General features: G+C 34.6%; 1 protein-coding gene across 1 annotated transcript; it reads left to right on the plus strand.

Moving 5' to 3' along the window:
- Nucleotides 1–967: 967 nt before the first annotated feature.
- Nucleotides 968–27,656, plus strand: LOC128984659 (keratin, type I cytoskeletal 9-like). The gene is made up of 4 exons (XM_054403992.1): nt 968–1,265; nt 23,400–23,561; nt 24,013–24,342; nt 27,427–27,656. Exons 1-4 carry the CDS (start codon nt 968–970, stop codon nt 27,654–27,656), a joined length of 1,020 nt encoding a protein of 339 aa, XP_054259967.1.

Consider the following 27,656-nt stretch of genomic DNA (forward strand, 5'->3'; position numbering starts at 1 on the left):
GTTAATGAATCCATCATAACAAAACATGATTTATGTAAAAAATTACTTTATATTGCGTATAAATGATATGCAGAGCTAAGAATCATTAGAATAGTATCAAATTCCAAGCAATGGTAAGCATTTTAATTGCTTTGTTTATTCCCACAAAGCAACACTACAGTTTCTAAACCTAACCTCAAAATTGATGTTAAGTTAATATTGTACTTAGAATGTGTTTTTTGTAATGTTATTGAATTTTTCACATAACACTTACCTTCATCACTCTCTTCCTTTGACTTAAGAGCCAACTGAAGTATTCTTTCACTTCTTTTCATCTTCTTGATGATATAATTAAACTAGTAACAACATTCACATCCCATCAAAATAACGTGTGTGTCTTAGTGGGTTAAGGTGTTAAGACACTGTTCAACTAGAGTGCTCTGGTGGAAGAAGGGGTCATGAGCATGACAGAGCCACATAACACCTTCACCCTCCAAGCAAATGTACATGCTATGCTATGTAGTGTGTATGCTACTTGACCCCTTCACCATTTAGCTGAAGATAAAAATACTTATAGAATTGAGAGGGAGTGAGTGTCATGTGAAATAGTAGCTCATAACACCTTCATCCACATAGAAATCTAGATTTTTATAAAAATGTAACATAACCCCTTCTCCTTCCAAGCCCTTTAATTCATCTAATCCAATGGTACTGGTGAATGGATTTAACAGTTGGTGCACTCTAATCAGCTGATTTCGAAACGCATTGTTGTAGTATAGTTATTGTTCTCATTTCTTTTGTGCGTTAAATGTAAACAAGCTTTTAACTTTGTGGTCGTATAAGAAAACAAACAGAAATGCCAGTGCAATTTTTAAATGAGGAACTGGCTGATATTCACTTGATTTACGGCCTTGCAAACAATAATCGTGCGTTAGATCACCGTTTGTATGCAGAACATTTTCCTAACCGGCGACTTCCCAGTGAAATGATGTTTGTAACGGTGGATGATCGTCTTAGACAACATGGAAGCTTTGGCATTCCGTCTGGTGGTTGGGGCAATCAACGAACAGCAAGAAAGATTGATGGAGAAGATGAAGGGTTGACAGCTGTTGAAGAAGATCCAACAACAAGCACGAGAAGATTAGCGTCTGCTGTTAGGATTAGCCAATTATCGGTTTGGAGAATTTTGAACAACCAGCTGCTTTACCCCTATCATGTTCAACGAGTTCAGGCTCTTTCTGAGCATGACTATCTCAACAGACAACGTTTTTGTGAACAAATAAGAGGTAAATGTGCTAGGAATCTCGGTTTCTTGGCTTCTGTACTTTTTACTGACGAAGCAGGATTTAAATAGAAATGGCATTATGAATTTCCACAATACCCACCATCGGGCAGACGAGAACCCTCATGTGATAAAACAATCCAGGTTCCAAAATACATTTTCATTGAATGTTTGGTGACAGTTTGATTGGCCCAGTGTTTCTACCACCAAGGCTTAATGGACTTGACTACTTGCATTTTCTTCAAAATTACCTTTGGGAAGTCATGGAAGATGTGCCTCTAAGAGTTAGGGATCACATGTGGTTCATGCACGATGGTGCACCACCCCACTACAGCATTGATGTGAGAATATATCTGAATGAAAAGTTCAGGAACAAGTGGATGGGTCGTGGTGGCCAGCGAGATCGCCTGATTTAAATCCGATTGGATTTTTTGTTTGGGGTAAGTTAAAATCGATGGTGTACCCCTGTAGAGAACGTTGAGCAGCTCAGAGGGCGGATTGAAGATGGGTGCCAAATGATTAGAGAGATGCCTGGGATTTTCGAACGAGTGAGACAGTCGATGAGCCGGCGACTGGAGGACACTTTGAGAATCTCCTTTAATGGTGAAGTTCAGTCACTAGACGTTATTAGTAGGAAGAAAACATACTTTTAATGGTAATGATACTTTAAAGAACCGTAACTATAAGATCTTAATTATTTTTGTTAAATTAACGTAAATAATGATGATGGTGTAAATAATAATGATAAGCTGTAAATAGTTATATCAATAATTTTAAGTTATAAGGGGTGTTTGAATTTGTAATAAAACATAAAAAAATAACGATTTCGAGTTTTTATTTGAGTCACTAGTTCTAATGAAATTTTGTTTTTTTACAAGTTTCTATGGAATTTAACTTTGTGTTTTTTAAAAGGCCGCCATTTTGATATTTACTATTAATAATAAAAGGAACATTACTTTTTTATTTATTATCCGATTTTTGCAAATAAAGTGTCATTCGATTTGTAATAAAAAGGACGATAGTAGGCCTCAATGTTATCAATATACAACTAACTCTTCCAAACAATGTGTGATAAAGAGTTAGATATTCTATGAAACGATTGATGGAGGCTACCACCTTCAGTGAAGAAGTAAGTTTTGCAAAGACAACTTTAAAAGAGACAATTGCTACAATAAATGAAAACTACAACCAGTCGACTTGTATCTCCCAGTTTTAGTTTGGTAAAATAATACCTGCGAGATCTAACTCAATTTCAGTGAACCAGATCAAAGGTTTAATGTGTCGAGACGAGTTAGGAGACTGAACTTACGGTCGGTTGGCTTTACATAAGGTTTTATTGTAATAATTTTACCTTTATAAATAATTAGGATCTCAATTCTGCTAAAAAAATAACTCACAATAGTTTTGGAATTAACAGTTATGAAAATGTAAACTGAATCTAAAGTACCACAGGAAATGTACCAAAATAAGTAACGGCATGGATAAAATATTTATATATATATTATTTGTGTCTTCATATTTAGCATGTTTAACAATTTTTGAAGGGGATCAGTCCAGACACTTGTCTTATTAAATACCACGTTTACGGAATCTAAGATGTAAATACAAGAAAATGTATAATACAGTTGAAAACTTTAAGGAACAGCCCAAAATATGCGAGACTAAAATCGCGCTATGTAAGGAACTCCAGTAGGCCTTTAAAGTTCAAATTCCTAATCATCCTATGTCTGTTCCATTCGTTAAATAAATAGGCCTTTAAAGTTCCAATTCCTAACCATCCTATGTCTGTTCCATTTGTTAAATAAATTTGGGAATAAATAAATACAATTGAAGGATCCAACAAAGCGTTGTTATTTTACATCTTTCACTCATCATTTCCCCATAAATTTTCTTTCTGTCTAGAAATAATTTGTTCCTGGTTTCTCAAGAAAATTTTGGCATTTTTTGGTTCTGGTTGCTAATATTACCTCATATATGTATATAAGAAGCAGTTCTATTGACGAGCATAAATTAATTTAATACGGGAAAGTAATTTCATAATAGAGTGTAATATAAAGAAATGGGTAGCAGGGAATTTTAAGAAAACAAACAAGTTTTTCAAGCAAAGAGCAACAATAAAGACTAAAAAATTGTAGATTATCCAGTGACTATATTTAATTAACAATTATTCAATCACTAGCGATGATGAAAACATTAAAACAGTGAAAATAACAATTGGTTTTACTAACAATAAAAACAGAGTTGTATATCCTTTGACGTATTAAGATTTGAAAATATCTGATAAGTTTGCGTTATTTTTTCATTATATTTTTGGCTTGTAGATTGTGGTTTGTGAGTATTCTTATGGGTGTTGTTGGATAAAATACTATACTGTAGCTGAATTTCGTGTAAGAGAACACATTTTTCTGAAAAACTTACAACAGATCGAACTCAGTTAGATGAAATTTAATTCAAGTCAATTCTCATATCGCATCATATTCTTAGTTTGAATGGATATACCACAACAACGTTACTTGTTTAGGCTGGAATATGTTGGAAAATAAAAGGTTAATGTTGTTCAGGCCGAGTTTGTTGGTCACGTGTTCTTTTATGAGACTTTTTGTTTTTAGCTGCGAAACGAAGCTCTGGGACATAAAATGTGTTTGCCCTTATTAACTGGTTGGTTGGATTTATACGAATTTGTGGTGTTTCTTAAATACTATATTGATGAAAGTCACAAAAAAGGAAGACTCGTTTACACGCTCTTGGTTTTACATATTTATCCTAATGATTTAAAACAGTTAATAGAAATAAATGAGAAAAAATTCGAATGGAATCACTGAATGAAATAAAATTTTATTATTTTTAAACATTAGAAGTCTCAAATACAATAACTAGTTTTAGTGTTTTTATGTACGATAGAATGAAATCGCTGAAATCAGAGCTAATCTTGACTTATTGTAGTACTACGGCTTAGCACCTTGGATATAGCGTTGTGATGGGAGTTGTCATTTTAAGCCTTTATTTAATATCAAAGTAAATAGGTTGTACTGAATGGTGTTGTTCTTCTCGTCTAGAGTTGGGATGAATAAAACATATTTGTGTATATTAAAACAGAAAATCCTATCAACCACTTGTAGGCTATATGGCGGTTAATTTTAATATTCATACGAAACACTTGCGTATTCAAAGTCGTGCATATATTTACATAACATGACTTTGTTCGTGAGACGATTCACCTACTTTACATGTATACGTCTAAACAAGAATACCGTGATAAATCTTTACGTAAAAAATCATATTTTAATTATATTATCTAATTATTCGCCTTTTTTAATTTTTCAACAACAATAGTAATAAAACAATTTGCACTTTTGTCTCTGTTGAGATTTAGTTATTAGATCAAATGTCCTCCTGAACGAACAAAGAAGACTATATCCAAGCTCTACGATTTCAAATTAATCTACGACATTGAAAGTGACAGAACCGGAAAAACTGCAACAAACTTGTAACACAACAAAGTTCCAAGAATCTGCCAGACAATTAACATTGAAGTCCCCACACTCAAACAGCCTTCTTCCCAATACACCCAATACGAGAAATGAAATTAAGAAAGAATGACTTCCCACCAACATCACTCTGCTGCATGAGTTGTGTTACTTGCCGTGCCCGATGGAGATTTGAGATGCATACGGCACGGCACGGCAAGGCGACTTGAGCACCCATGTGTGTTGTGAGGTTGTTTGTACATTTTGTGACACTTTGTACTACACATTTTGCGAGAATAGATGCAGAAGGCGAAGAAGAGGCTGCTGCCAGAGCTGCTATATGGTACCTAATGAATGTAATGGATGATCTCCCTAACAGAGAATCGTAGGTGCATCCCATCAACCAAAAAAGGAACTTGAAACCATTCATTGCAGAACTAAGAGCAGATCCGGAAAAATTGCATAATTACTAGGCTAATCGTTGGAAGTGCACACTGATTTTGACAGGGGCTGTCAAGCGCTGAACGTGGTGTCGACCCTCGCGCATGCGCACATCTTTTTGCCTCAAGCCTTTTGTCCGAAAGACGAAAATTGAAAAGGCAGTACAAAGCGCCGTGCGGCGCTGTTTTGCCTTGCCTTGCCGTGTCCGATGATGTGTGCGGCACCCCCATTTGAAATAATAGAAACCTAGTCGAATAAGGCGCCTTAAGGCAAAACGCCGCTCCGTGCCGTGCCGCATCTGGTGTGCGCCCGGCCGTATAGTGACGATTAATTGTAAATACTTGTTAAAATATAAACAGTGTTAGTGTTAGTGTAGAACCGTGTAGGTTAGAGATGGTGCAAGAAAATCCGATGACGATGACAAACATACTTCTTTAACCAATAAAAAAAATATTAAAGATGGAAAACTTTCCTATTGTTACAAAGAGAGCAATTATAGATGCTGATTTATGTGGTAATTTTATGGTATTTGTTCAGCTCTGACCTTGACAATCTGAGAGACAAGGGAATTGCCCAAGTTATCAGTCAGCAAGGTTTTGTGTTCAAAATCATTATCTGTTTATAATTGGGTTATAGGAATAATGGCAATGGTGAAATATATTTTCCAGGTTCAACAGTTAATAGTCAAGGAAATTATGGACATCACAAGATGCAATATCGTATGTATGTTCGATGCCTCTAAAGACTGTAATAGAAATAATATATTTGCTGTCGGGATGGCGTCCTCCCTCATTGGACTGCTCTTACGATCTAAAGTCCATTCACTCGGGGGCAAAGAAGAGTGTCAAACAAGTCCATAAAACTGGTACTTGTATCTGGAGGCGATTTTTATCTTCTGCTAACATCACTCACAACTGCCAACAGCTACCACGCCAACTCTTCTCCCAACATCCCTACATACAGTAGCTTACAACGCCAACTTTCTGTGGCATGTACCTGGAGGCTATTGTTAAATTCTCCCAACATCCCTACATACAGTAGCTTACCACGCCAACTTTCTGTGGCATGTACCTGGAGGCGATTGTTACATTACATACAGCAAGTTCCTGAAAAAGATTTTAATTTAAAGTAAAAAAAGATTTCACCAATAAAGTAAAATGTGTTTAAGGCTACCTTCGAGATGAGACATTAGTATGGGTTTACGCACTCTAGTATTGCGCAATCTGCTATGCAACAATTAAAAATACGTCTGTTTTAAGACTTATACGTATATTAAATAGAATTAGTGAGGGAACTACAATATTTAATTGTTATGTGAACACCTTCAGAATTTTTAGAATCGTCAAAAAGAAGGCTTTTAAGAATTATCTTTGCGTTAAAAGTTTAAGTAAAAGTAGATTTTTTTCTAGACGTAGTAGAATTGACCACCAACGGATTGTTTTGATGTAAATTGCAGATTTTCCACAAATTCCCATCGTTTCCGGGTTGGTTGCCATTTAATTCTAGGAAATCAACCAAGGAAGATGCTGACCTGAGACTATTCTGTTCATGGCACGTACAGAGAAGACTGAACACAGATATAAATACGTGAAATTCGGAATGAAACTTTTAAGAAAATTAACACTCTACAAAATGAAGTCGATGTGAAAAACTTTGAAAAAATATGCCAGTGATTATCAGCGAAGTATGTCAATGTTCAGATACAAAAGAAAAACTATGGCAAACATTATAAATGATGGGCCTATTGCTACCGAAAAGGAGCAGGCATCAACACAAACATACATCTCGAAAGACTCCATGAAATTTTCAAGCACCAGTACTTGAAAGGCAAGAGGGTAAAGCACCTAGACATCACTCAACATGTTCTTCTAAGATTTGTAAATAGCAAGCTGTTTGGCCGATGGATTGTTCATCATAAAGATTATCCACAAACTTCGAAATATTAGAAACAAGCATTGAAAAGCTCTGACTCTAAGTTCCACAGAGGTTATTTCAAATTACATAAATAATTGGCTTATTTGTGAAATACGAACTCCGAAGATAACTGTTCAGAAGATATTGCCTATCGCATTGCCTATTCAGAAAATAGCAAATTTCAGCGCGAGCATTTCGACGAAAGCCAACAAGAGGACAATATTTTGAACAATGGTGATCCTAGACCTAGTACCAGTTCTAAGAAAGTTCCGCTACCGGTAGTTGGTAAATCAAAACTTGAAGAGTTGAAAGAAAAGAAGACAAACATTAATAGTACTGCCAAAAACAAAACAAAATCAAAGGCAATACCAGTGAAGAAGGAAACGAATATGTGCCCAGAAACCGGTCATGTTGTCATCGTATAATACGAAGGGTAAATCTTCCCATGAAATGTAGAAGACACGAGTGGGGATGAATATAAAGTAAGCACTATGTGCATGTGCGTGAGTGGTGCAACAAGATAGAAGTGGCCAGAATAAATAGGACTGTTGCTAATATAACATAGTAGACGTGAAAGAAATCATTCCCGTTCCTGTTCTGGTTAACACGAGAGGTGTCGTTCAGGTGCCAAATATCACTAAATGGCGCCAGAAACAAAATAAAAACTGAAAAACTAAGTGAATGGTCCTTACAGTGTAAATATTGTACAAAGAAAGTTAATAATTTACTTTAGTTTACAACTATTTAGATGTAGTAGAAATGGCCACTGACGAATTGTTTGTTGTAAATTACAGATTTTTCTGGAAATTCTCATCGTTTGCGGTTGGTTGCCATTTAATTCTTGGAAATCAACCATGGAAAATGTTGACATGAGACTATTCTGTTCATGACACGTGCAGAGAAGACTTAACAAAGATATAAATACTTAGACTTGCGGAAAGAAACTTTGAAGGAAATGAACACTCTACAAAAATAAGTCGATGTGAAAAACATTGAAAACCGTAGCTGTGATTATCAGCGAGGAAACAATATATTCAGAAACAAAAGAATTAGGCTTGTATTTTAAGGGAAACTATGGTAAAAATTTTAAATCGTGGTCCTATTGCTATCGTACAGAACCAGGCATCATCACAAACATACAACTCGAAAGACTCCATGGAATTTTTAAGCACCTGTACTTGAAAGGTAGGATGGTAAAGCGCCTAGACATCACTCTGCATGTTCTTCTAAGATTTGTAAATATCAAGCTGTTTGTATTTTATTGTTCTTCATAAGGGAAAGCTTATCGACAAGCTTCAAATTATAAGAGACAGGCATAGAAAAGCTCTGACACTTAGTTCCACAGAAGTTATTTCAAATTACAAAAATAATTGGCTTATTTTTGAAATATGAAATCTTCAACATCTGACTCCCTGATACGGTGATACGCATACCCTCATGAGTGATACTGAGTGATATATGAGTGATGGGTGATACTTCCTGATACTCAAACGGTGTCATTAAATGAAGTTCAATGCCAAAACTGTCCTCTTATGTGTGGACAATGAAAGGCATGGATTCACAAGTTTCAGTGTACATGAATTGATGTTTGTGTTAAGTGGAACATGTGTAAACACATACAGTATATTTAGTATGCTCTACACATAACCACAACAAACCGCCTGTGACTTTGCTCCATGAATGAAATGGGCCACATCTCTTTCCTAGAAACCATGACCAAGATGTAAGAGAAATAAAATTAGACTGAAATGAAACAATCCTCATTCTGTCCACAGTAAGAAGTCCCGCAAAGAAAAATTATGTAGAAACAATGAAAAATGCAGCAAAGAACCACTATTTTTCTATTTTGAAAAGAGAAACTTCTGTTTAACAAATGGAAATCTTTGAAAGGACATTAACATCATTAGATCCTCAAATTAACGCTCTTGAGGTGAAAACATCCAGCTATGTTCCCAGCGATAGCATTAATGTGAGAAAAATATTGAGCCTCAAAGGCAGTTATCATTAAAAAAGATTATCATTCGACTGAAACTGAATCCTATCGTTAAAAATACCCATGAGATTAGAACTGCTGCTCTGCAGAAAACTAATAGTAATGATAAGTCTTCGGAAATGGGAATGTCACCAGGTTAGTTGTAAATAGGTAGATTAGGGGTAATAGCCCAGTCAAATTAATGAAATAAAAAAAAAACCTATAGTTTTGCAAGTTGGCAAAACTATACCATTCAGTTTTCTACAGAAGAGTTGATGAAGAAAATTACTGGACCAACTGTTGATAAGCGTGCCATAAAAAATAAATTGAAACAAAGATATGGCGAATCGATTACCATAACTGCAACTCAAGGTTGAACTTGAGTTCTCCGTTTAAGCAGTACTGGACATAGACTTTTAAATAAGTCTTGGTACGAATCAATGGGGAAAAAACAGAAAAAGAAGAACGTTTGCAAGTAGTCATGAACGCAGCTGCAATTGTTTTAGAAGATAGACAATCAATGGTGTTATAAACAAATGTATATCCAGAGAGTGATAATTTATTCAAAGATGTTACTTACTAGATTCCTGGAAACCTACAAAGATATCTAGACCATGTGATAATAAAGAAGAAAACCCTGAAGAAATTAAAGCTGAAAATCTAGACGTAAAAGCATTCCAATAGCTCATGTCATAGCATAGCCAAAGCAATCAGGTCTAGATCACTAATTTCACCTTTGCAAGAAAGTTTAGCATTACTTTTGTATAGAAAAAATATGAGTAAGTCAAAGAACTTGCGGAACTAGCTATCCGGTCAGGGATTTTACACCTCATACAATGATGCACAAACTTGTGGTCAGTCATTCAAAATCGTAGGTCTAACCCTGAAATCATGGAAAATTCTTTTGGTCTATTTATTTTTGACAGTGCTGACTTCAATGTATCAACGATAGATGGACATAGGACATTCCACATAATGGAGGTATCAAGACTGGTACTCCGTCATTTAATCTCAAATCAAGTGAAAGAACCAGAAAACTCAAAACTATTGACTAGTAATTAATTAATTGGTAGATCGCCAATTATTCATTAAACTACCATCACATGAAATGACTAGAAGAACGTGTAAATGAATTCCTCAGGATAGTGTGCTAAGTCCAATTTTGTTTGCCACATACATCTCTTAAACTGTATGCCTAAAAGCATTAGATCTTTACAATTTGCGGATGACATAACTTTATACATATGAAGTAAAAAACCTCTATTTATAATAAAATCAAAATAAAATCATAGTAACCATATTTACGAGAAAAAGATATCTACATAGCCTTGACAAGAACTTATATCTTGACGGTGATTTAATCAAATGGAAGACAAAATAAACTGTTAGGATTAATATTTGACAAATACTTACTTTTCAATAGCATATTGAATAGCTAACCATTCAATGATGAGATTTAAATATTTAAAAGAAATTGAGTTGTAATATAAATGGAGCAAATCCAGATTTTGTACAAAAAATATACAAAAGTTTGATATGAGCTAAAATAGACTACTATTCCTTCCTTTAGGGGCATGCGCCAAAAATATCCCTAATAAACTTCATGTTGTCTTAAATAAAGCTTTGAGAATGGCCTCTGGATCTTTTAAAACCACTCTAGTAATGGATTAGTTAAACCCAAGACTTAAGAAAGGAAAACATTTTGAGATAGGCTAGTATACAAAATAATGACACATTCGAACCATCCTAGCCATGAAAACGTATCACACTTAATGCTGCTCACAAACAGCCATTCCTTCTGGAGTAAAAAGTCAACATCTTTGTATATAAAATTGCAATGGATACAGTAAGCTCAATAAACACAATAGAAAAGCAATATATTGAATTTAAAATGTTTCATGAGCTACCACTACCAATATAATTGATAAAACCCCAACTGGGGTGTAAAACAATGTTAAATAATAAGTCTATTAATAAGAAAATTTCATAATCTTTACACCAGAATGGAATGAAATGGTAAACATAACCTATACACATAAGCAAAACTTTATCTACAAACATGGGTCAAAGGCTAACGAAGGTATATGCTCTACCTCATACATACCATATAATAATACTAGATTGAAATTCAAACCAAATTATAAGACGTCCACTTATTTTGCGGAAATGTATGCGGCTTATAAAGCCATAGAATACACAAGAATTTCCATATAACAAAGACATAGTTATTTGCAACGATTCTATCACTTGTTAAAAATATTGAGCATGCCATTCAAGATGACTCAAATCACAAGGATAAGATTTTGAACATAGTAAAGAAATTAATGAACAACAACTGCAATAGATACACCAAAGAATGCATTCCTGGTCATGTAGGCATAAGAGGTAATGAACTGGTTGACGGACTAGCAAAAGATGGAATAACCAACGAAATTAATCAAGAATTCTATGTCGCAATGGATGGATCTTTAATCGTTTCAAAGAAAAGAAATGATAAAATTATGAATGATAAATTTATAAACACAGAAAGTTTAATGATATAAAATAATGGATAAAGTACATCATTTCTCAGAAAGCCATGGTTCCATTTAACAAACACGAACAGAAATGAAATTGTAAATATATGTAAGATAAGATTTGGACACGCAAATGTAAATAATATTTTACTAGGATGTAATGTTATTTTACACCTCTACGCTTAATGCTCTTTAGGAACGAAACTTCAGTCAAAGTAATTAGCCTTAAGATGGAACCAGTTCTGTTTCTCGATGTTGTAGTCTTTAAATCAAAAGGAAAGAATCTGTCACCAATCTATCAGCCATTACCTTCGTAAAAAGGTATTGGTGGGCCTCTGAGAGAAAAATTAACTCCAAAAACACCATGCACAAAAATTGACTATCCTATAGAGAGAAAAGAATTTATTTATAAAAATAAATACCTCTGCCTTAAAAAATAAGGTTGCCAAAGACACAGAAAAATAGTACACATAAAATATCGAAGGATTATACAGCTATAACACTGATTAATTTTGATGTTTGCCATATAGATGATTTCTCATTATGGTCAATGAACCTCTTAATGTTTCATGAATAATAATTTTCAAAAAGGATCTGTCCAAATCATATTGTTTCCAAAAGTTCACAAACAATTTTGATAATGTTCCTCTAGAACCAATAAACAATCCAATCACCTCAATTTTCGAAATTTTAAAATTTTGCTTGAAATATTCGAAGGTAGAATCATAATTTTTTTTTCTTTTCTTCATTTACTTCGTTAGCTTGATTCAGGTTTATTTCAAATCGAATTGTAGGATCGAGAATTATGCCTTTGTTAGTTTCTCTTTCGATCAATAAAATGTCAACTCTTCTGGTGCTTCCGTTAGAAGAAAGACAGTGTACTTCTTCTTGCACTTCCCATGTATTATACCTTTTTCGGAAGGCATTTGCTATGATACTTCTTATTTTGTGGTGCCTTGTGTTTCTTAGAAGTTCACCAAACGGACAGAAGCCAAGGGCATGTGCAAGGGTTTCAATCTCACCACAGGCATGCCTGCAGCGGTTATTGCCCTGACTTCTGCCGTGGAGAACACGCACTGGCACCACATTTGCAATCATTTTTATACTGTCTTTCCACTCAGATTCTGACAAGCCTTCTTTATTAATAACACTTTTATTTCCCGGAGTATAGTCCTTGAAAAGTTCAACACCTTTACCCTTCTGTTTTAAGCTTTTCCGATTTTCAAACTCTTTTTCTCTTAAGTCATTTCTTAATTTTTGGGTATTTATTGTTTGATTACGATCAATTTCTTCTAGGTGTAATTTTTTTAAACAAATTGTTTCTATCCGTTTAAATTTGTCTTCATTTATTGTATAACAATTTTTAACCCGTCTGAGTATTTGTATAGAATTAAGTTGTTGAATATATGCTTCCCACTGAGCCTTGATTAATCCAAGTCCTTTATATTTTTTTGGGGCTATATAACATAAAATCTGGAGTGTCAGTTGGTAAGCTTAATATTTCCTTAACACTACTTTTAACCAGTTTGTCCAAGTCAGTTAAAAATGCTACTGGTAATTTATGGAGTGGAGCATTTTGAAATGGATATATTAACGTTGGCCATATACATTGATTAATGAAATTAATGAAATGTTTAAACTTTTGGCTTGACAAAAGTAATGTAGTCGATGTTAGTCTTTCTAATTGGGATTTGAATTGTTTAATTATTCTTTCTTTATTGAAAACGATCCCTTGGGAAAAGTTAACACCTAAATACTTTATGTTTTCACTATCTGAAACACTTTTTATGAATAGGTTTTCATCTAACCAGATATTACTTTCAACTAGAAGACCTTTTTCAATCAAGATAGACTGACATTTGTTGGGGTTTATTTCTAGTCCGATCGAATTAAGTAAATTAATGGCCATTGAAGTAAGAGTTGGAACACTTTGTTTGTCTTTTCCAATAATAAATAAATCGATTCTCCTACAACTTGAACACCTACACTTTGGATTTGATGATAATACCTAAGAGTTTAGGTTCTGAAAGAAACATGAAACCAACCAATGACAGCCTCTACTACTTCTATTTCCAAATGGTCCAAATGGTGCTTATACTTCTATTTAAAATACTCTCTTTTTTAAGAAAAGATAGAAGAATCACAAATCAACAGTTACACCTACTCAACCATTTAAAGAAAGCATATCCTTGTCTTCAGTTCTCAACTTTTCCAAGGATTATAAAAAAAAAAAAAAATTAGAAACAAGATTATTCTACAACTTGAACACCTACATCTTAAATGATGATAAAACGTAAGAGTTTAGGTTCTGTAAATAAGTATGCAACCAACCAATGACATCCTCTACTACAGTACTTCAATTTCCAAATGGTGCTTGTACTTTTATTTAAACTAATCTCTTTAATAAGAAAAGATATAAGAAACACGAGTCACCAGTTACTTGTACACTTACATCTGGGATTTTATGATAATACCTAAGAGGAAATATGATACCAGCCAATGACTGCCTCTACTAGTCTTAGATTCTAAATTGACCCAGGCTCGTACTTCTGTTAAACATATTCTCTTTTATAAGTAAAGAGAGAAGAAACAAGAGTAGGCAGGTACTTGGACACCTATATCTTGGATTCGATGACAATCCCGAGTAGTTTGGGTTCTGCATGGAAAAGCTAAACCAACTAAAGAGAGCCTCTTTTAATTAAATTCTCATGTCTAGGGCTCATACTTCTATTAAAAATATTCTCACGCGTTTTCATGAACTTAAACAGTTTTTATTGCTATACTTTGTTTCAAATGGCAAAAATATATTCCTTGTAAAGTGCTTGATATTCGTTCAGTTTTTTTTCCTTCTGACACATGGAAATAATATGTCCTAGGCCTAGGAAAACTAACGGCAAGAAAACTCATGGCTTAGATCAAATGGTCTTAAGTGCACTAAAAGTTGTTTCAATTTGGAATTGATTGTAATATTCAGAATACTCGTTATCTGCAATAACAATAGGACAGATTCGTTGGAGTAAAACACCGGTATAGGTGCTCTACAACAGAAATTTGAAGTTTTAATATTATTGATTCCAATTTATTTTTTATAACTTTCAAGTTTGTCTATGATGCACTAGACTCCAGAGAGTATTCTGTTAATAAATTAAAAAAAAAAAACCTACTGTTGTTCTGGTTTTCCATTCTTAATTTTAAGAATTTCTGTAAAAAAAAAAACGGAATGGCTATAATTATTACATTTCCGGTAACTTCATATACAGTACGTAGTATAAAGTTGAAACATTTGAATGAATAGTTTTTTTTTGTTTTTTTTTGCCTCGAAGGACGTCAAAAAGAAAACGTTCATCGGCCCGAATTACAAATATTTTCGTCAATACCTATAATATATATTCGTGTCAATATTAGGTCTACGGCAATAGCTTCTTCCCTTGATAGAAATTCCCTAATGAATGACGTGACATAAATACCATGACAATATATTCTGCAGTGTAATCTGCTATCAGGTGCAGAACATTCATGTATGACGCAGCAATACTCGTATTGTTCTACATCAATACTAGGATTATAGGAGATGGCAGAACAATGGTTGTAATAAATTAACCATCCAGCCTTCACCATAAGTTAATCTTGGAATTAGGCTGTGTAATAAATTATATGCATCGTTTCACACCTACATATTTAGGATTAATATTTTATCTAGAAATTTATCATTTACTCCCGATACTTAAGCGATTTGGAACTATCGTATATCTATTTTCTCAGTTTTACAATATGCATTCAGGTGAAATACTTTAAGACTTATTTGTTATACATTTAATTTTGTTTTGATGTAATGAAATATGTATTGCTATATCTAAAAAATGTTTGATAACATTGCATAAAAAAATGTTCTCCCCCGTGGAAAAGCGACATTAGGTATGACACAGGGTTGTGAATGCTTTTACTGGTTAAGGGTAATGGAGTGTGAAGCTCTTTAGAGTATAACCATTCATTGTTGATCTTATCTCAGATGTAACGATAACGATTGTAGGATAAACATGTTTACGCCAAACAACATTATTTTGACGAATTTCCCACGCAAGGATTTAATCCAGAAAACAGCTGTTTGCCGCCAGCTTATTCAAATGGGGTTTCATTGCGTACTATTGTATTGTAATGAGTTTTACCGCACACCAATCAGCTAATTATACTGTATTTAGGTGGCTATGAATGGTTATAAACAAAAACATAACCTCTCATAGAGGTTATGACTAGCGATTTTTAGTCCTTTCGTTGGTATTATTAGTTGGTACTAATGTATCTCTGTCTTACAAGTCCATACCTACATTAGGCTATCTTTGTTTGGATTTCATTTGAAATTTAATATATATTTTGCAGCTGGCATGTGTTTAGTGTAAATAAAGATAGGAAATATTCTGTTGAAATGATGACAACTATAGGGATGTACGTTTGTCCACTCTGGGTCAATAAGGAATGGGACTCGAGTTCACATAACTACTCCATGTATCTGGAGACAATTGATACATTCTGCCAACATCCTTCACAAACAGTTCAGGTGTTGACAGCTATAGGGATGTAAGTTTGTCCACTTTGGGTCAATAAGGAATGGGACTCGAGTTCACATAACTACTCCATGTATCTGGAGACAATTGATACATTCTGCCAACATCCTTCACAAACAGTTCAGGTGTTGACAGCTATAGGGATGTAAGTTTGTCCACTTTGGGTCAATAAGGAATGGGACTCGAGTTCACATAACTACTCCATGTATCTGGAGACAATTGATACATTCTGCCAACATCCTTCACAAACAGTTCAGGTGTTGACAGCTATAGGGATGTAAGTTTGTCCACTTTGGGTCAATAAGGAATGGGACTCGAGTTCACATAACTACTCCATGTATCTGGAGACAATTGATACATTCTGCCAACATCCTTCACAAACAGTTCAGGTGTTGACAGCTATAGGGATGTAAGTTTGTCCACTTTGGGTCAATAAGGAATGGGACTCGAGTTCACATAACTACTCCATGTATCTGGAGACAATTGATACATTCTGCCAACATCCTTCACAAACAGTTCAGGTGTTGACAGCTATAGGGATGTAAGTTTGTCCACTTTGGGTCAATAAGGAATGGGACTCGAGTTCACATAACTTCTCCATGTATCTGGAGACAATTGATACCTTCTGCCAACATCCTTCACACACAGTTCAGGTGTTGACAGCTATAGGGATGTAAGTTTGTCCACTCTGGGTCAATAAGGAATGGGACTCGAGTTCACATAACTACTCCATGTATCTGGAGACAATTGATACATTCTGCCAACATCCTTCACAAACAGTTCAGGTGTTGACAGCTATAGGGATGTAAGTTTGTCCACTCTGGGTCAATAAGGAATGGGACTCGAGTTCACATAACTTCTCCATGTATCTGGAGACAATTGATACCTTCTGCCAACATCCTTCACAAACAGTTCAGGTGTTGACAGCTATAGGGATGTAAGTTTGTCCACTCTGGGTCAATAAGGAATGGGACTCGAGTTCACATAACTTCTCCATGTATCTGGAGACAATTGATACATTCTGCCAACATCCCTCTCACACGGTAGTTTACCACAGCCGTTGAATGCATTTATTAAACACGACCGAAGATCGAAATGTTCACCTTTCACCGTTATTTTCAGGTGTATATGCACCTGAAAATAACGGGCGACATTTGTTAACATTAACTTCGTTAACATTTGTTAACGACATTACACTTATCAATATTGTAGTAAATGTGTATATGGAAATATATGTATATACAATAACGGTCGAGAATAAGCGTTTAACTTTTAATTGGGTGTAAGAGGATCGTAAATGGAACTCGTAAACGAGGTTTAAAAAAATGTATCTTATACACACCCCCAGAGATGAGTTGTTTTAAGTTTTCGAGTTATTTTTAAACTTCCATCAAAATGTAACAGTAACATCGCGTTCTCCACAAAAGTTTGTATCAAATACATGTGCTTCAACTTGCCTAAATCTGCATAGCTACTTAAATTTAATGAAAATAAAAAGTGTTTTTCAAAAAAATATTAAAAAATACGTTAACATAAAACTTTTTAAAAGGTTTTAAAGAGCGGCAAACACTTTTAAATACTGCACCATAATCTAAGCTTTCAAATAATACCATAATACGTAATGTTTGATCCCAATAAATGTCCGCTATTCAAGTTTTGTTAAAACACGGGTTATCCAAAACATTTTACTATTAAAAACAATTTAATTTATAATATTACAGCCTTGTTCATTATTATAAACTATTAAATCATAATGAACAGCTGGTGGCCCCAACAATGATCTGGAGTTTCCCTGTTGTGTATAAATCACGTATTGATCTACATAAGACGATTTTGAGTGGTTTTTAATAGTGGTCACAACATTTTTTCCAATTAAGAATATGCAGAAATACATTTCGTGTATGGTTCTTGCAACGCAGACTCAAGTGAGTCTCAACTCGCTTTCATATGTACTCTCTTCGCTATAGTGATCAGCGCGTCCCGAGTAAGCAAGTATTCACCAGACTTCACCAGCGTATAGGTGACTATAGATTATTTAAGAGTTATATGTACATTCAAGCTATAAAACAGACTGATATGTAGTGTAATAAATTCTCTTCAACTTGATATATTGCTTGAATAGATTCTACCGAAAAGATAAGTAATATAAATTAAATTTTAAAATCCACCGTTCAAAAAAATACGGTAACTGAGCGCAGAAAAATATTATGTTTCAGGTAAATACTGTTATGTTTTCAAAATAACTTTTTAACAATTTCAATATTTTTATCTTGTTTTTAAGTATACATTTCTATAATATACCCTTCGGTTTTTGCTGCCCGGAAGAAACAACATTTCCATAAATAAGACATAATTATTCCCAATTTAAATAAAAATTAGATTTAGTGAGTGCTTAGGTTTGCTGCTACGGGGAAGGTAAAAAGTATTTTTTGGCCATACGTCAATAGTATAGGATGAAATAAATAAATTTGCCGAATTTTATCAATATATATCCATAAACAAGTAAACTACAAGACAGTTTTCATTTTCTCCATAAGAATAACATGGGAATTTAAATTACACTATTTTTGGATTTTCCCTGTGACCGTTAGGCATACAAAAACGCTTCAATATACTAAAATATTTCTTTTTTTAATCTCGACAAAACGGGTTAAAAAAATTGCAAAATATTTTGTTTTCAGGGTCAAAAATGGGAAACCCCCACTTTTAACCCATAAACCCCGTTCCCATGGTCCAATATGCTGGTTTGCGAATTTGTTCGAATAAACGTAGGTTTACACGTTTGTATTCAATTTGTATTCAATGTATTGAATTTCATCAAATTCGGATCATTTTTGCTCGAGTTATCGCGCTAACGAACATATATATATAAAGGGTGGCTGGTCATCAGTGTTACAAAATTTTTTTGGCGTAAGTACTAAGTAAATACAGTGTAATGATGCATATAAAAGGTTCCAAGTCCAAAAATTAGCTTCCCAAAGAATGATTTTATGTTTTTCAAAAATAACTATGTTTTCAAACTTAATACAGCTATTTCTCAGTTACCTGTAAATGGATTTGAGTAGACAATGTCATTTTCGTGTTCTACATTAAATTTTGAATAAGAATAATATAAAATGACGGAGTATCAGTTGTAAAAACTCCATTGTAAATAGATTCAAAGATAAAAATTAAGATGTTTGAAAAAAATTTAAAAAACATTGGTCTATTGTATTTTTTCACACCCTGTATACAAGAAAGTGTCCGAATATGTTAAAAACTGCGCCATTTTATAAGCTTTCCAACCATATGCTACACTATTGAGGTTTAGAAATTCTGTTGTTTGTTTTAGTGGTTTGAATACCAGAAAACAGGGAACTTTTTTACTGTTTTTACTGTTAAAGCTGAAACAAAAATACAACTTTTGCTTAATACATACCGGCTTTCTATGTTTTAAATGTTAAAGACACCCCCCAGAATCATAAAATAGAGAAGTCTTCTACAAAGTGGTGACAGTAAAATATAAATAAACCAAGTTTTTTGCTGAAAGCTGGCAAGAAGAAAGTAAAAGGATTAAAATTGGTAACAATACATTACACGTAACTTCCTCTAACAAGTGTATTAAAATAACTTGCAGTGGTTTTCAAGAAGTACACAAAATTGCCTGTTCTCAAGAAGAAGCGGATACACGTATGATGCTACGTATAAAGGACCCTGCTATGGAATTTCCAAATTTCATTTGTGTATCTGATGATACAGACGTGTTAGTCATAAGCTCTCTACATATCATCCGACATCAACATAAAGAATAACCTGTATATAAGACGCGGTTCTAGTGGCCGAATCACATAACAAGACTAGCATCTGTGGTTGGCTGTAGTGTCAAATCAGCTTTCCCTGGGTTACATGCGTGGACTGGCTGTGACACTGTGGGTGCGTTTTCAGGACAAGGAAAGCTCAAAGCATTGAAACTGTTACAAAGCAATATACCCCCCTCTCTAATATTTTCTTAGTAAATATACAGAGATATTTGGTGGTCGTTTAATCTTAGCATGAAGTTTCATTTTATGATTTTGAAATTGTTTAATGTCCCCTAAAAAGGGGGGGATTTCGGGGACAACCAAAATTTTTTGAATGTAAACCCCCTTCAAGTGACACCTTATTTAACAGTTTTTACAAAAGCTTAAAGAATGGTGAAGACCGGAGTTTGCTATTTCATCTCTATCCAAAATGGTAGTCCGTTAAATATTATGGAAAATCAATGGTAATATTGGTTCGTAATTGTAATACTGGCTACCATTTTGGACAGAGGAGAGATAGCGAACTCTGATTTCCACCATTCTTTAAGTTTTTTAAACACTTCAAAATGAGGTGTCACTTAAAGGGTGTTAACATTTAAAATTTTTGAGTTGCCCCCAAACCCCCCCCCCCTTTCCACTCAAAATTTCTAAATCATAAAATGAAACTTTCTGCTAAGATTGCAAGACCTCCAAAAGGATGTCTCTGTATCTACTTAGAAAAATATTAGAGAAGGGGGTCTTGACTTTTTATTCACCCTGTAAAATTTTGCAACAGCTTGAATGTCAGCTTGGATGGTTACTGTTTTCACAGCTTGGAAATGAGTCTGCCCTGACGAATTATGACCAAAATTTAAAATTTAATCAACATGTTCACCTGTAAGTTGTATTCAAGAAACACCAAAATAGAAAACGTAGACGAACTTACATGTTTCAAAGTCGGCGAGGTCAAGTGGACTCAGCTCAACTTCCTCCATGTCAAGATTGCTTAAATCAACATTCTAAACGAGCTAATTATCAAAAAGCTATTTGAAAGCAATGTTTGAATAGTTTTCCTGAAATCCCACCACCTGAGAATCATGGATGGATGCTAGACGAGGATGGTGAGCTAAAAATCAAGTGGATGGCTGGAGCACCAGCACCTGAAGCAGTCGTAGAACTCCTAAGATGCTCCTGTTTAAAGCATCGATGTATAATAAAAGTCGTGCCAAGTTCCATCATGTTCTTGCATGGTTAACAATCTAAAGTGCTCTAATGCGTGTAGACTGTCAAATTGTGAAAACACTATACCGAACAAGAGGAAGAAAACGCAGATTTTAATTTGAACGAATCTTCTGAAAGTGACAAAGATTACTTTAAATTTTTGTTTAGACGTTACGACATTAAAGTGATTTTTCGGTGTTATGCTATCAGATACTTACTTGTAATATATCAAGATGAAGAGAATTTATTACACTACATATGTAGTCTGTTTTATAGCTTGAATGTACATATAACTCTTAAATAATCTATTAATAAAATTGGTTTTGACATAAAAATTAGAAAAACAATTAATATTCCCTTTATTACTAACTAACGGTTAATTTTATCGAACTAGTGTATATGACGACATTTGTAGCACATATATGGAGCTTAAGTTTAAAAAAAGAAACAATGAAATAGGGTGGATAGTTCCGGAGATATAGCTGGTTTTCTAAAACTCGACATCCGCCATCTTGGATTGGCCGCCATTTCTATTAGCTACCACTTTGAGATGGCAATCATAGTAGGCTACCCAGCGATCTGGCAGAAATTGACCTTGAGATGATCTAGGTGTAGATAGGGTACTCTCAGCTGTTTATCTCGAATGCGCATAATCAGCTGATCACGTGACGTCAGTAGGTGTTTGTATTAAATATTAAATATTAAATTATGGATAAAAAGTGTTGGCCTGACCGAGGATCGAACTCGGGTCTTTTTATTGGTAGTTGTATGCGTTAGCTGGTTGAGCTACAACAGCACTTATGGGTATAGAGTTTATAGTGGTAAATGACACCTTAACTTATATATAGGGTGGTAAATGACACCTTACTTTGTATTTATGTACCTACAGGGTGTGTATTGGAGGTTTGATTTTAACATATTAAGGGTAGTGTGAGGTTCAAGGGTTCGAATCTAACCTATCATTTATAGGTCTATGAGTTCAAACCTAACCTTATACTAGAGGTTCACGGGTTCAATCCTAACCTATGCTAGAGGTTCACGGGTTCAATCCTAACCTATGCTAGAGGTTCACGGGTTCAATCCTAACCTATCATTTAGAGGTCTATGGGTTCAATCCTAGCCTATGCTAGAGGTTCACGGGTTCAATCCTGTCTTGGTTGGAGGTCTAAGGGTTCAATTCTAACCTATTATTGGAGGTTCACGGGTTCAATTCTAACCAACCACAACTGTTTATTTCAGCTGATCATCTAGTTTAGAGGTTCATGGGTTCGAATCTAACCAATCACAAAACATGTTATTAGAGGTTCACGGGTTCAATGCCAGATGTAATCTAACCACAGCTGTTTATTTCAGCTGATTATGTCACTTGGTTTAGAGGTTCACGGGTTCAATCCTATCCTAGTAGGATTTGTAAAAAACTATTCTATATAGTGTATAATGCTTAAACCTTACTGTTGATCATAATTGGTAAATGTTGGAGGTTATTTTATAGTGTATAATAAATATAAATCAGTTGAAAGAGGGCTTAAGTGGAATTTTACCGTTGATCATAAAAGAATGTTAAATGTGTAGTAGTATTGGAGGTTATTCTATATATGCTATAGTGTGATGAAACAAATGAAAATTGTATCTGATGTTAAAAACTGCTGAAAGAAGGCTTAAGTTTACCACTGAGTATAAAAATGGCCTTTGTAAAGGTCACCAAATATATTATGTTAAACTTACATCTAATTTATGCTAAATGAGTTACTTTAGGTAGTTTTTTGTATAGTATTGTATTGTAGTGTGAATCTTAGAGGTTTACGGGTTCAACTCTTACCAATCACTAAATGTGTTATTTTTGGTGATATGTTGTTTCAAGGTATAGTTAACCGTTGGTATATGAGTTCTGAAGGTTTGATTTTGTGTATATGTAACATAACCTCACTTTTAACCTAGACAAATCTATTAATTTATTACTCTGAGTTGAGGTATTAGTTCATAAATTCTCTACTAGGTTGCAGCACTAGTGCTGCCAACTATTGTTAGCCGCTTATGTGATTTTGTATGTAACATAACCTAGCTTTATGTATTGTATTATCTGCTTTCCCGCCAATTTTTCTACTGGTTGTTTTAGCTGGTGGACTGCAACCCCTATTAGATTATGTAATTTTAAAACATGTTGGATATTTAGTTGAAAGAATAATGAAAACAACTGTGAAAGCTAAATATGAATTTATTTATATATACAAACTTATATTATTTCTATTTATATTATATACATATTTTACACATATAATAACCTCAGGCCAGGAGTCTGAGGTAGGCGCTCTGCTGCAGCACAGCTTCTTCAGCTTCCTCAGCAACCACGTGCTGAGGTTCAGTTTACCGGAAGGTCTGTCAGTGACGTCAGGAGGACGAGCGCTAGGCGACTCCTTCGAGATCAACCTTGGCCGTGCCTATGAGGAAGGTACACGTCTTACATCTGTTTTGTTGATCTTACTTAATTATTATTTTTTACCTTCTCGGATTTAATTTGTTGGTTTTTATTATGCTTAACTTGTATAATCATGATTGCTCAATATTTAAAAATGTATTGTATGCAATAAATATGCGGCTAGAATATGTAGCACATACTTAGGCTAGAAACGAAGAAAATCGATCGACGAAAAAAGTTAGACGTGCTACCTGAAAATCGTACTCACTTTATTACGATTTAGATTTTCAATACCATGTCCTGCTTAGGTAAATAATTATAATGAGTTATTAAGAACTTGATCAAATCTCTTGTGTCACTTGCCCTTTCAGCCAGAGCGAAGCCGACTGACAAGGTCAAGGTCAATACCTAGTTCCCAAATTAAATCATGATAAATTTGCATCCGTTGTTTTCTTTTACTTAAGAGTTTGTTTTGTTTTTCCAGCACGTGGTAAAAAGAAGAAGCAAATGATGATGATGGGCGCGATGATGATGGCCAAGGCGGCGATGCTGGGCAAGATGATGATGTTGATTATCAAGTTCAAGGCCATCAAGGCGCTGCTGCTGAGTATCGTGGCCCTGGCGTTGGCGAAGATACAGCTGTTCAAGTCACTCAAGAACAGCGGCGGAGGTAAGGGGGGTGGCAAGGAGACCTACATCATTATAAAGGCAGGCAAGGGTGGCGGCGGACACGGCAGTCCCCCGAGTGGAGGCGGCGGATGGTCTGACAGCAGCGGAGGCATTGGAGGCGGCGGGGGCGGCTGGAGCAGCGGAGGTCAGCCTTCTTCATACACACAACACTTTATAGCTTCTTACACCTCACTTGAACTGCACAAAGCACATCCTTGTATTAACAAGGAATAATGTTGTCATCGATGAGAGGTTGCCGTGGGTCTTCATTACTTAAAGCAAATCTAGACTGCCTTTTTTTAATCAGAATATATTTTTTCAGAGACAGATTATTTTCCCCATATTATGCTATCAATACTTCTAGGGTTTTCTTATTTATTGGATTTGATGAATTAGACTCATTTTACCGTTCAAACTTAGTATTTTATAGAGTACTTTCTACCATATATTTTGAGTTACAATTACAAGTTTGCATATGAATATTTAGTCCTGTCATATTAGGGTTTTAGGTGGAAATAATTCCCTAAACGGGGAAACTTTGCATATGGTAGTACTAGTACCCAGTAACAACATACTAAACATCAACGTTCCTGCATGCTGTGCTACAAACATGTGTGTAATGAAAAACATGTGCATCTAGGAAAATGGCGGCCAATTTTCACTTTTTGACCATATTTCACTAAACATTGGAAATCTAGATGTTTTGTACAAGCAAACGTTAAATGGCACAGAAGAATAGATCTTTTTAGTCCTTACAATATTTGTCCTATCTCTAACGGTTACTGATAAAACCCGAAGTTGATATTAAACTAAACTGCCCATGTTATTCTTATGGAGTATAAGTAAACTGTTGCAGTTTGTTTATTGTGTTTTATCTTTTGATGAAACTTGTAACATTTTATTATATGATTAGCAATTAACATTTTACTTAAAACACACTTTATTACTCTCTCTTTAGCAGCAAACCTAAGTACTCGTTAACATATGATGTTGTTATTTAAATGGGAAATCAATCTGACATTTTTATTTAGGTAAAAATCCAATTAGGCTAATGTAAGTTCATTTTTTATACATTTTAACAAATCTTTTTGTTGATTAGTATTTAAGTTTGAAGCCACATCTTGCCATAGTAACCACTGACATGGTACGTTATTACTACCGGTTTCATGTTTTTAGTTTTTTTTATAGCTTTGTATTTTTTAAATGTATACCTTTTATATTTAAAGCCTGCTGTAAAAGGATTTTCACGTCACGGCCACTGCGATGTAAGATTTGCTTGAGACAAAAGTAAACTGCTAGGAATCAAACAAAATTCTTGTTTTGTTCAGATTAGTTTTAAATCTTTCTCAGTAACCATTAGGGATAGGCCAAATGCCGTAAGGTCTATAAAGATGTACAGGGAGGATGATAAAGTGTGTTTTATTAAAATATTAATACATTAGTATGAAATACAAAAAATTGCCAAGTTTGATCAAAATGCATCCATAAACAAGAAAACTACAGTGTTCTTACTCTCCATAAGAATAACATGGGAAGTTTGGATTTAATATTAATTTAGGTTTTCCTCAATAACCGTTAGAGAGTAAGAACTGAAAATATGTGTTGTTGTGTGTTCTTTAACTTTTGTTTGAATAAAACTTCTGCATTTCTGACGGTTAGTGAAATTTGGGTAAAAAATGAAAATCAGCAGCCATTCTCCAACATGGCGGCCGTAACACACCATGCACGAATGTTGATTATTAATACTGTATGTTGTTACTGGGTACTATTACTACACATGTGAAAAGTTCCACCATTTTGGGAATTATTTCCAGGTAGAGGGCTATTTTTACCTAAAACGACTGGATTAATTTTGGTAATATATAAAATACTGTGAACTTAAATATAGCAAATTAGTCGTGACTCGTGAGAGACGAAATAATAATAATAACATTTGTGTTTAAGGTTCTGTTAGGATATATTACTGAAGCTTATATAGTCAATGTTTATGGTACTGTTAGGCTATATTACTGAAGCTTATAGTCAATGTTTTATGGTACTGTTAGGCTATATTATTGAAGCTTATATAGTCAATGTTTTATGGTACTGTTGGGCTATATTACTGAAGCTTATATAGTCAATGTTTTATGGTACTGTTAGGCTATATTACTGAAGCTTATATAGTCAATGTTTTATGGTACTGTTAGGCTATATTATTGAAGCTTATATAGTCAATGTTTTATGGTACTGTTAGGATATATTACTGAAGCTTATATCAATGTTTTATGGTACTGTTAGGCTATGTTACCGGTACTGAAGCTTATATGGTCAATGTTTTATGGTACTGTTAGGCTATATTATTGAAGCTTATATAGTCAATGTTTTCAGGGATTTGGGATATCATACTTCTTACTCACTTATTGTGACCCAATATAAAATTCATTATAGAAAACACCCATTTAGAAAAAGTATGGACAGTGGGACTGTAATTACAAGTCCACGCTTCATTCACTTTCCTTGTGTGAACTCGCTTACCCAAGCACATTTCAACCCGCTTAGCAATCTTTATCATTTCAGCTGTCTTTTATATTTTGATAAAATATTGGGTACGATGTAACATAAAAACATCATTCTTCATATACTTGAATATACTGTTTAGTTCGTTTTGTCATTATTATACTGATTATTTTTTGATAGTTTACTTCCCAAAAATATTTGTAACTGCTGACATGCCACAAATTGGCAAATATTTTAAACATGGAAGCAGAATGTACGGTCCATGAACGAAAAGAATTTAATTGTATTCCAAGGCAACGGAATGGAATCAAGTAATCTTAATTTATCGAGTTTTTCTAAAAGTTAATAGTTGCTACTGTCAATTTAACCATTATTATAACAAATGTATGTGACCTATGAAAATCCAAAAGGGGATAGAACAATTCCAAATTTTTAACCATGCCATCTTGACAGCATCACTAGTCAACATTTTATGATTAGGTAAAATGTAACAATGACCATTTCTAGAAAATAGACTGTTTGTGATGTCTGCTAGCAATGGTTATTAGGCATCTCATAGGTTATGTGCTGCTTATTTTTGTATCGTAATGAAGATAGTTTCTTGGACGCATTTGTGCATACATGGCCTTGTTTTTATACGTTAAATGTGTACGCGTTATCAAAATTAATATTTCCTCACAGAGGCATTCCCTATGACTTAGTGTTAATGTATTAATCGACAACTTGATTGCAGGAGGAGGTGGTGGATGGCAAGCTGACAGTGGAGGTGGAGGTGGTTGGAGCAGCGGCGGCGGTGGCGGTGGAGGTGGAGGTGGCGGCTGGTCCAGTGGAGGCGGCGGTGGCGGCGGCGGGGGCAGCAGTGGTTGGTCTGGAGGCGGCGGTGGCAGTGGTGGTTGGGGTCGTAACTACGACGCCAGCTGGCTTGCCTACAGAGCACATGCGCAGAACAAGACTGACACATAA

Source organism: Macrosteles quadrilineatus, unplaced genomic scaffold, assembly GCF_028750875.1.
Source record: "Macrosteles quadrilineatus isolate MER2022 unplaced genomic scaffold, UCM_ALF_1.0 Scaffold_2__2_contigs__length_208266976, whole genome shotgun sequence".
In the NCBI taxonomy this organism is placed as follows: Eukaryota; Metazoa; Arthropoda; class Insecta; order Hemiptera; family Cicadellidae; genus Macrosteles; species Macrosteles quadrilineatus.

Coding starts and splice junctions, on each gene's coding strand:
- LOC128984659 (XM_054403992.1), top strand. CDS start 968: ATGTTTGTAACGGTGGATGATCGTCTTAGACAACATGGAAGCTTTGGC. Junction 1,266..23,399: donor TTTTTGTGAACAAATAAGAG/GTAAATGTGCTA, acceptor TAATAACCTCAG/GCCAGGAGTCTGAGGTAGGC. Junction 23,562..24,012: donor TGGCCGTGCCTATGAGGAAG/GTACACGTCTTA, acceptor TTGTTTTTCCAG/CACGTGGTAAAAAGAAGAAG.